This window comes from Alligator sinensis, unplaced genomic scaffold, assembly GCF_000455745.1.
Source record: "Alligator sinensis unplaced genomic scaffold, ASM45574v1 scaffold313_1, whole genome shotgun sequence".
In the NCBI taxonomy this organism is placed as follows: Eukaryota; Metazoa; Chordata; order Crocodylia; family Alligatoridae; genus Alligator; species Alligator sinensis.
This window is the reverse complement of record NW_005841939.1, coordinates 1,269,072-1,280,695: the sequence shown is the minus strand read 5'-3', so window position 1 is coordinate 1,280,695 and position 11,624 is coordinate 1,269,072. Positions and strand designations below refer to the sequence as shown.

Genomic DNA, 11,624 nt, shown 5'->3' with positions numbered 1-11,624 from the left:
ACACACACACACACACACCCTCTCTCTCTCTCTCTCTCTCTCTCTCTCTCTCTCTCTCTCTCTCTCTCTCTCTCTTCTGGTCTCTGACAGTAGCCTCTAAGCACCACTTTAGGACAACAACAGTCGGTGATGGCTGATGTCTTTTCAGATGAGATGCACACATTGTTCCAAACAGCACAACTTGTTCCTTATGTTCTGGAGAATGATCTGCAAGTTCATGTTCTCCTCTGCTTTTGGAAGGGGTATGTGGTTACAAGCAGTCATCTATTACAGGTGCCCTCCTATACAATGTGTGCATACTTGGAAACATTTATTAGGTGCACTTGTTGAGCAAGACAGACACTGTGTCAACACCAGCTGGCTTCAGTGGCTGTCTTTTCCCTGACTTCAATATTGCATGCATGTCATTCTATAGGTTAAACATGTGCTCCGATGCAGGTTTTAAATGTAAATAGATTCTGTTCAAAAGGCATCTATAACAGATGAGAGCGCCGTAACTTAAAATTCCAAAAGATAAGTTGGCTCAGCTAATTATCTTAAACTTACAAGTCCTTGTAAAAGTCTGTTGCATATTTACCACACCATAGTTAGGACTTGGAAGGTTCGTTTTATAACAGTCGCCCAAGAACTCTGATAGCACAGAATTTTTGTTCTGGGTCTTCTCCACCAAAAATTGAACATTCTCTGCAATTTGAGCTGTTTCCAAAACACCCAACCCTTGTGCTCCTGATTCCAGTAGATGTGAGCTGTCTCAGAATGCCAAATACAGCGAACAGTCTACTAGCTTGTCCTGACATTCTCCCATGTTACCAGTTCATGACTGAGCTAGGCTCAGACTGCCCATGCAGGTGACAGTCCAGAGTACCAGTGACTTAACTCAGAACCTTGAGCACATCTAAGCACCTCATGCTGATTTTTACTGCAGGTCTGATCTCCTGTCACTTCCTCTCTGACACCCTTGCTCCACACTTGCTCACTGGCAGGCTCTCCCCCTCCCCCACCTCCCTTTGGCTTCTCAGCTTTCCTTCTTGAAATCCCTGCAATCCATTTTCTTTCAGATTGGAACTGGACTTGTGTGGATCCCAGCACAAACTAAGGGACACAGGTTAGGAGGGGTAAGCTGTACATGGAAAGTACTATACTTAAAAAGGACGCAGCAAAGCACAGGCTGATATTCATCCCACTTATTCAATATTTTCAGTGAGTACTTTTTTCAAATCCTATTTTAAAATCAGATATACTGTTGCATCCCGTATTTCCTATGCCAACAACATTTCAGGTTCCTTAGTTAACATCAATAGGATACAGGATTAGGTGCTTAATTTAAGGAGAAATTTAATGATTAAAAAACAGATTAATAGTCTCTTATTGTATCTGCACTTAAATTCCGCAGTGAAATGTTTGGCTTTACACTCACATCCCTTATTATTTCAGTGTTTCTGCTCTTGCAATTAAACCCATTTTAAGGACCAACTAAAATAGGGACAAATGTGAAATTAACAGTACATAGAGTGCTGTGAAATGCATAAAGTAAACTAAATGAAGGTGATGGTGGGGAACCCTGTCACTTCTTCCAGTCACATTAGTCTCAAGTGTAACCTATAATAATACTAGAAAAAAATACACTTTAAAAGTTTTTTTTTAAATAGTGCTCAATAATAACAAGAACATCAACAAATATTCTGATCTAAATACTGATTTAAAACATTTTATGCATACACACACACACACACACACACACGCACACACACACACACACACACACACAGTTAAGAAAAAAATAATTTTGGATTGCAAGACCAGGCCCTAAAACAAAATAATGTATCTAAGCTTGTCCTTGAAATTCGGAAAGAATTATCTTATGCAGCTGTCATGTATATCAACACCTATTAATTGTGCCTGTTTACACTTAAAGCCTATATGCCTTTTTGCAGCCACATGGGTTATCAGGCAAACCACAGAATTTAAACATTTTTTCCAGAATAAACTAAAGTAATTTGTACCCACCCAGCAGCTTCCAGAAATTATGTTCAAGCACATATGCATTGAAACTTACTACAAAAGAAAACCTTTTTGCTCTGATCTTGGGACTCAACCACCACCTAAAACCCTTATTTTATAAAACTATGAACTTTTTAAACAGCTTCACTTAAACATATGCAATGTCACAAGAAGGTTATGTCATTGCACTTTCACTATACTCAATTTTGTCCTTTGAGAAGGACATGCAGCTCCTACTAAAGGTTAATAGGGACTAGTCATGCAAAAATCTGTGGAAGAGCTCATAGCAAGGGAGGGATATTCTATTATGACTTCCACATCAGTTGATATAAACTGTGGATTGGTAGCTCTCAACTTTTTGAGATTCAAGGCACCCCTTAAAAATGCCAGCTCTTAGTTTTCACTTGTTTTTTCACCTCAGAAAAATAGAGCAATCTTCCTGTTGTAAAGAACTCAGAAAGACAGTAAGTAGGTCAGAGTATTTTTAATACTATGGATTCCTATTGGCAATCTCTGGGTATATACTGTGAATTGTGTTTGCACACCCAACAGTGCTAACATTGCTTAGCACTCCTTGGCACTGTTGAAAGAATCTCAAACCATCCCAGGGTGGTGTGGCACCCTGGGTGAGAATCACTGGTGTAGATGCTAATATTAACCAAATCCACTAACCTACAACTTAACTGAAGTCAACGAAGTTCCACCAGCCTGAATTTGGCTTACTATGTTTCTTTTACAAAAAAAAAAATAGATTCATGAAATTTAGTTGAGGTCAAATTTAAAAGAAGAGTAGTTAGCCTTTTACATTTTCCAGAAAAGAATGAAAAACATGGTCATTAAACTTTAAGATGTTAGCTATATAGGCAGAAAGATGCAAGCAAAAATGGAAAAGGACTTAAATGTAAATATTTACAAACATACCCTATTTGCATTACACACACACAAATCACTCAGACTTGTTTCCACCCAGGTACCACATTTTAGAAACATAGTAACAAACTGAAGGTATTTCACAAAAGATCAATCACAGTGATTAGAATACTGAAATGAAAGACTTAGAAGGAAAGGTTAAAAGCTCACTACTTCAAGTACTCCATGCACAGAATCTCCACTGACTTAAATAGATATGTGCACAGAAGTACTGGACTGTAAATTAAAATTTTAAATATAAACAGCTTAGCGGAGCAGTGACTGAACATAGAGGATAGCTGTAGTCCACAAATAATTGAGGGGTGTTAAGATCAGAAGAGAAATTATTATTACACGTAAATAACACTTGGTATAATGAATACAATTAGTAAAAAGAACTAGGACTAAGTATAAGAAAAGTCTTTTCAGTGACTTTTCCTAGGCTTGAAATAAATAAAGCAAACAGGGTAAAATTCTTAATCATTTAGAAAGTTGATATTTTGAGCAAACAAGGCCCTAAAAATGGTTTTGTAGAGAGCAAGCCTGCACTGGTAGGGTTCTGGCCTAAATGACATGTATTTTTTCACATCATTAATATGTACAATTCAACAATACATACTAGCAAAAAGGTTGCAGGGTAGCTGTTTGCCCACCATGCCACTGTGTGTGTGCATGTTGCATTAGAAGACATGCTAGTTATGAAATAGGATACGCTAATATTTTTCATGACAGATTCATAAAATGATTTCAAACCTTTTATCACATGAGCAATCCTTCTGACTTCATTGGGGCTACTCACATGATTAATAAATAACTGAATGAGTAGAACTTTAGAAAATGAAGCTAGACACTACTGTAAAAGTATTAAATGTATTCTCACATAATATTTCTGGTTTAAGCTTTGTGACTGCCTTAGTCACTTTCCTATAACTTAGCCAGGTATCATAATGTATTCTGTATTAAACTATAATAAGATAGTGCTTTCTTCTGATTATATTAAACCTTTTTGAGCAGAAAATGTTACTGTTCACCAAACGAAGGGAGAAAGCATGAAAACACTATGCTTATGCAAGATTTCACAAGGGAGAAAAAGTAAATGAAAGAGAGAAAACTAATTTATTTATTGTCTTAAGCGTGATGCTGTGTGAATCACTGATAAATTAGTACATTAAGATATGTATCTGAGAAATAGCCAAAATAATTGAAGTTCAGAGTTTAACACTATGAGGCACAAGCTTTTGTGCACTGCATATCAGCAGACATCTTAAAATCTATAAAAAATTGATGGCATGTATATTAATACAACATCTGCAAACATTTACATTTCAAATGCTTCCCTCTTTGCAGAGACCAACTAACTCATTTTAGCTTATTGAATGTCCACATCTTGTAAGTGACACAAAAGACAAATTGACTTCCAAATTTTCCACAAATTTATTAGATTATCTTTTGCTCTTCTATGAATATTTTCCATTATGTAAATAAATAAACATGATTTATTTTACTACCTAATTCCTCTCCATAGTGATAGTTTAACACTTCCTGCAGTTACTCAAGTATAAGAATACCCCTGTTTCAAGTAGATTTATTTTATTAATAAAATTGCTGTCCTTTGGACATTTGGTTTTCCATGTCAGAAACGAAAAGAGAACAAAGTGTAAGAAAAGTATGATTAGAAGTTGTTTCCTCCCTTCATTTATAAGGTTAAGTAATGGGTTTGTAAAGAGCAATTTCATGACTTAAAGAAGGTTCAAAGACAGGGGTAGAGGGCAAAGAGACTGACTGCAATCAGATTTGATAAGGATTTCAATAATTCAAACTCAGAAAAAATAGCTGCAAGGAAGGAGCAGCTTCACTTTCAGCACAAAGTAGGAAATGTAAGAAATTAAAACCAAGTAGCCTTTCTTTTATATTAACAATAAAACCTCTATTTGATTTCACAGTTTATACCTCATTCCACATGTAAACAGATAATACTGATGACTAGGCTCTGGAGGCAGCGGTGGAAATAACACAACAAGGTCAAAAATCTACTCAAACACCACCACAAGGGGCAAGGCAACGTGCCAGCAAGGCATTGTTCCCTAGGTTTCAGTTACCTCTTATCAGCTTCATCATAAGTATATTCCTTGAATGTGAATCGTGAAATTAGCCCAAATGTACAACTAGATGTGAACAAAACTAGGCCATCCAGACAGAAACAGAACAATAAAGCCTTGTATAATCATAAAACAAAACCTCCCCTCGTTTCTCTGAAAACGTCATATAAAATGGACATGAAAATGCCTTTATCTTTCCTGACATGGCCAGAGCTGAACCCCAAAAGGGTCTCTGTTACTTTGTAAATCTTCCTCTTTAGTTCTTTGAACAACAGCTCAACACTTTTAAGCAGATTAGTGAAATTCAAGACACTGTTGCAGTTTTGGATTAATACAAGCATGGGGAAGGTCCACACACTCTTTTCTTACAAACCGTGGGGAAAGTTCTCTGACCCTCCTGATGAACATTCATTGCACCTGAAACACCTTCCAAGAAAGGCAGGAAGGTGAGGCAGACACTCAAAAATAAGCATGTAAGCAACAGTCAGGTGTTTAAAGATATAAACAATGACCACATGCTTTCTGAATAGTGGCCTTAAAGAGATAGCGCCTTTCGTGTTCTCTCTCTCTCTCCTGCACACATTTTCCAGAAGAGAAACATTAAAAACAAAACAAGAAAACCCCAATACCCAGTGTTGAGTCAGATCTTAATTACCCCATGCTTGTTTTCACATGTACAAGATAAAACTCTTAAATCGCATGTTTATTTGCACAAAAATAATCTGAGACAAACGAGAAAAAATAAAATATCTCAAATGAATTGTAAAGGAAGAAGGCTGCTAAAATGATTTTGAATCTGATGTTCTAAGGGATGTATGTATCCTATTGAATCTGATCTAAGGCATTTATGTATCTTATTCTGTCTGTTTTCTTCCTTGACCTTTGCAGGAAAAGGACCTAGGAAGCTCCCGAGCAGATGATAAAGCTGAACACTATTAAAATGGGACATGTGATTAGAAAGAGAAGGAGAAGCAGCAGCCAGAGAGAAGAGGGCTCCAGCCGAGGAGTAAACTGTTAAGAGCCACAATGTCCTTCAGCAAAACCCTCCAGGCCAGAGGAGGCAGGTCGCCACCCGCCCGCCACAGATGCTCTGCTCTGAAGTTTTGAATGGGGACGTGCAATCAGCAGCTCGGATCGGGCAGGCTGTAATGCCTGCATCTATTTATTGGTAACAATGACCTCTGTAGCACAATCACTCTAGCAGGAGAGCTCGTCTCCCTCGTCCCCGGGAAGCCAGAGGGCCGCTAATAACGGAGCCTGAGGTGAGGGGGACCGGGTAGAAAATGGGAGACAACAGTGAGCCTTACTTGGTGTACAAAGACATCCACCGGCGACTCCAAAGGGCTGCCCTCCCGACTGATCATGGAGATGAACCCGAATCCCATGCGCACGTTGAACCATTTGCAATGGCCTGTCCCACGCCAAACCTGGGAGTCCTCCTCCTCTTCTTGCTCCGGCAGCTTCCCGGGCTCGTCTCCACCTTTACTCGCCCCTGCTGAGGACGAAAACAAAGAAAAAGGGGGGAAAAATCAGAACACGAGATGTCCGGCAAAGAGCGCCTATCCCGGTGCGGGTGCTGCGGAGCGGAGCACGCCCGCACTAGGCGATCACCGCCTTTCCACCGGGGCAGAAACCCCCCAAACCCTGCGGGGCAACAGGGGGAAAGGCAGCCGTATGATCTTGCTCTCTCCCTTTTCCCTCTCTCTGCCGCACGGAGAAATCCACGTTTCTCAACAGACTTTTTTTTTTTTTTTTAATTTCACTCCATCTTCCAGCCACCCACGATACTTTACTTGAATATTGCTGGTTTAAAACCGATCCCATTTCCCAAGAGGACTAGCAGCCAAATTGCTCTCTCCTTGAAAGGCGAGGGGCCGGTGGGGAGGGGGGAGAGAAGAAGAGCACCAAAAAAAAAAAAAAAATTGGGTCGAGATTGCACAACAACTTGTTATTGCACATGCAGCGGGGGCTCCGCTGCTGTTTGCCAGCGTGCATCCATCCCTGCCCGGAATACAGTTTCGATTAAAGTTGGGGGGACAGGTGTACAGACGGTCCCTCATCCCGCCGCTGAAACTTGCGCTTAATCAAACAGGAACAATTCAAACAATAGCCCCCCTGAACGCTTTTCAAGTCGTGAATCGGGGTGGGCGGTGCGGAACAGTTTTGGAGAGCCGTAACAACAGGGTTGCAGAAAGCCCCCTTGCGCGAGCTGATCAAAAAGGGTAATGCATAGTTGGGTTAAGAAAAAAAAAGGGGGGTGGGCAGGAGGAGCGAGCAAGCGAGAGAGAAAATCATAGTAAAACAATAGAAAAAGAAAATTAACCTTCGGCCATGTTGCTCCACGGGCCCTCGGCTCCAAACTCGTGAGATGCAAACTTTCCCTTTGGATCGAAGTGGTCTTCTGCATCAATCTAACATCCTGATGTTGAACGATCACAAATTTAGCTCGCATGGTCTAATGTGCTTTCCCTCTTTTGATTTTTCCCCTTCTCGCTCCCTCCGTTCCTGGCCCCCTGCGCACACGTGACTTGGTCAATTACATGCTCGCTCGCTACTAATTTCACATCGGCTCCTTAAGGGGTTGGCAAGAGGCAGGAGTAGCCAATCGCCATTTCAACCAGGCTGACACACCGCAATAATTTATGAATGAACAAGAAATGGCAAACGCGGTGACTATCAGCTCATTTGCACACTTCTTTTACGGGAAATCAAGATGACGTGGGTTGAGGGGTTTCGCGGAGCGGGGGAATGGACAAATCTGCAGAGATCAGTGCACTTCCTATCACCCAAGTGCTATGTAACTCCTTGTACACCTCTCGAGAGTTGTACACGTGTCCGCACAACCAGGCGGCTGAGGTTATTACCATACATGTACAGGGGGGAGGATCCACGAACCTACGATCAGGATCAAGCATGCTCATGTGCACGCAATGTCAGGCATGGAGCATGTATGTACACATGCCCACCTAACTGCAAGTTACTTTGTACACACAATATTCACCACGCTAATGCCGCTACTTCCTTAACAAAAGCAGCTGAGCACATTTCAATAGCTAAGCACATTTCCATTATAACTGGCCCTTTGTTTTTCGTCTATTCTATTGATTTTTTCATATTGCTGGCCAAAATTTGACTTGTTCTCAGTGTTTCAGAGGGTAGTCACCTTTTTATGTTAACTTCCAGCAGAATAACTTTCCCAGGGAAACTTTAGATTCAGTGTCTCTACACACTCGATCTAAGCAAGCACGTAGATGGTCGCTGGGGTTCCTTCCTTTGTTTTACATGACTTAATTCCATATTCAAATTAAAAGCATGCCGGAAACGCGATCTCACCTTAATATGGTTCACAATGTGTTGAGGGTTTAGCATTTCAAAACATTTCTATGGGGGATGGGGTGAGGGATTGTACTTCACAGGTTTCTCCGCCATCTCTTTCCGGGGGAGGGGATGTGATTAATGACTTCCTAAATAAGAGCCCAGTTTCCAAGTCTAACATTAGAGTGAACCTCAATCAGCAGCGATTGTTACCCAGGAGCATGGTGGAGGAGGAGGAGGAAGGGCTAAAAGAGAAAAGGAGGAGAAGGAAGGGAGGAGGAAGATGAGAAGAGAGAGGGAGCTGGAAAAAGAAGACAAAGGGAAGGGGAATAGTGTTGGCCTGGAGGCTGCAATTTTAAATCTAGTGGGTGTGGGAGTCCAACACACAAGCTGACGCGGATATATATATATATATATATATCTATATATATACGGTTTTATATATCTATATATCTATAGACACATCACATACACACACTCCCACCCCATATGACCGTGTGTGTGTATATATATATCTATATGTATAGATATATATATATGACTCCCACACCTACTCTCACACTTATGTGTGAGTGTGTGTATGTGTGCATGTGTGTGTGTATGAGATGGGCTGGATAGCTTATACATCCCTTCATGAATTTCCTAGGGACTCAGGCACATTAGCATACACACGCGTACACGTACACGTCAGTTCCACAGCTCCACTACCCAATTAATACGTTTTAATAGGCTGGAGGAGGGGAGGGATAGCTTAAAAGTGCCTATTTTCTTCTTTTTCCTTCGGCGTGAAGGACGTGGACAAAATACCTTGTTTTGGGTAGATATGAACATGGGTCTTTTTCTCCACCCCGCCCCCTCCTTCACCAGACAGCCAATTCACAGAAACTCTGCATACACTACATATCCTCTGCCCATTTAAAATTTAGCTTAGACTAGATCAGTTTAGCCTTAGTTAAAATCTTCCGGCACTGCTATGAATTCTTTTCTTACTGAAGTTGCTTTACCCCTCCGCTCCGAGCCCATCCACGTCGAAAATACATGCATGGAAAAAAACAAACCAAAAAAACCAACTGACTGTGTGATCCACGCAGATCTTGGTGAAATGGGTTTTTATGGCATTGCAAGGCACTTGCTGTTGTTTTGGAAGTGGCGTCAATCAGTCTGCCCAATTGAGAAAACCCCCTTTGCTCTGATGGGCCTGTTTACGCCTTCTGTTGCTTTCCCCCCCCAGGGAAGTGCACGAATCGCTTTCAATCGCATTTCATTTCTGTTTGAAATACCAAGGTGTTCTGAACATTTGGTAGAAAGGAGCGGGGGTGGGCAAAAGTGTAAGAATACAAGCAATCTGGCAAGTGGAGCAGAAGCTCTAAATCCTGAAATTCCTTTGCAGTCTTCAACCGTAAATTTCCTATAGGTTATTTCAACAGTGGAGGTCGACTTCCTACATTGACCTCCCTTACACATTCGTGCAATAGACCACCACTTTTTTCCCCCTTTCCCCTCTGTTATGACTACGATTTTTTGTACTAGGCGAAATCAGTAGCCACATCACTTTATACACCTGAACGATTATAAGGAGAGATTTTTCATATATGAAGAATATATATTTAATTCAACTATAAACATAATAATAATCATAATAATAATAATAATTGTGACAGTAGTAGTAATAGTAATGATCATATTTGAAGAATATATATTTAATCCCACTATAAACATAGTAATAGTAGTAGTAGTAATGATTATATATGAGGAATATATATTTAATCCCACTATAAACATAGTAGTAGTAGTAATAGTTATAATGATTATGATAACCACAGCAATAATGCTACTACTAATTACAATCGTCTTCAGGACGGCTGAAGAGGAGAATATTTAGATTTTTGAAAACCAAATTAATTTGGGTAACAAAATATGGATATACAAATACCCCATGTCTCACATGTGATACCTTTATGAAAATTTAAGACATCTATACAGAGAACTGTCTTTTTAAATTTATTTATTTTTAACCAATATCTGACTCTCAGGTTTTATTTTTGTCAGACTGGATTCCTGTACCGAAATGCAGCTGAAAAATATCTTGCAGATCTTGCTCGCAAACAAGTAATTTTTTTCTTGGATACAGTGTCCTTTGTTTCCAGCAAGTTTGACATTTTTTTTTTTTTGAAATTCAATATTGTATAAGGTTTTTATGAGAACAGAGGGAGGAGAGTGTAAGTAGCAAAAGAAAAGGAGGGGAAAAAACGCTGAATGCAGATACCAGAGAGCTGTAAGCGATTTCCTACACTACAAAATAAATGCGGGTTGTGTTAAGGTACGTGCGCGGGGGGAGGGGAGCTTGCAAGCGGGCCTTGCTGAAATTTTCAGGCCTCCAGTATTAGTGGAATTAAGGTTGGGGTCACTGGACTGGTCACTGGTGTCAGATGTTATCGACTCATTCATTTCCTGCAAGGGAAAGGTCTTTCAAGTCCTGGGGAAGGTAGAGCTGTTGCCAGCTGGAACTTTAACCCCGCCCCCCCAAAAAAACCCGACCTTCCAAAATTCATTCAAAAAGAATCAGCCACAAATACCGGGGGAGGGGTGGGGGGGAATAAAAAAAATAAAATAAAAGGGAAAATAGAAGAACCAGGGCAGAGAAATGTGAGTATCACGATTATATTTCATGTGTGAAAAGAGATGCTGCTGCTCTTAGATTTATCCCCCCCAACACACAACCTAAAGTGTGTGTGGGGGGTCAATTATAGGACAGGAGCAGTCTTGGTAATGCCGATGGTACAAACAGCGCCTTGCTCTGCTTTTCCAGTCCTCACCTTCCCCCCAAAGCTTCCCGCGTTATAATTCTTTTTTTCCCCCCCTCTCCTATTTTTCCGATTTTCCTTTTTAAAAAAACAGCTCCCCGCAGCTCCCGCTGCAGCGGTGCGGTACGTGAGGAGGCAGCCGCAGTCTGCGCGCTCTGTGGCGGGGCGGGAGGAGCAGGAGCGCGGGCGGCCCGGCGGAAGATGTGCGGGGGGGTTGGTCCCATAGAAAGGTCGCGCTGGCGCGGGGGTCGCGGTGATCAGCGGCGTTCGTGGGATTTCTGAGCACCCGGCACCGCCGCGGTGTTTGGGGCACTAACACCAGAGGCGATTGCCTCAGTTCTTCTGCAAGATGCTGCGGCGGGGGGCAGTGCTACCGCCCCTGGGCAAATCCACCCACTCATCCACTCTCCTGCCCCCGGGGCCGCGCGCGCAACCCACCCTGCCCTCTCCGGACCGGCGAGACGCGCCGGCGCCCTGGGCCCCACCCCAGCCCCGC

At 41.6% G+C, this 11,624-nt stretch overlaps 1 protein-coding gene across 4 annotated transcripts in view; it reads right to left on the bottom strand.

The window, feature by feature from the left end:
• The window catches only part of LIN28B (lin-28 homolog B), a 133,019-nt gene extending 125,476 nt beyond the window's left edge, over window positions 1-7,543 (bottom strand). For 3 of the 4 annotated variants that reach the window (XM_025199220.1, XM_025199223.1, XM_025199222.1), the window contains exons 1-2: window positions 7,333-7,543; window positions 6,317-6,504 (exon numbers count right to left, since the gene is read on the bottom strand). In XM_025199220.1, the coding sequence (XP_025055005.1) occupies window positions 6,317-6,504; window positions 7,333-7,342 (198 nt within the window). In that variant the 5' untranslated portion in view covers window positions 7,343-7,543. The remainder of the gene's footprint in view (window positions 1-6,316; window positions 6,505-7,332) is intronic. The other variant, XM_025199221.1, reaches the window with a different exon arrangement.
• Window positions 7,544-11,624: the final 4,081 nt, after the last annotated feature.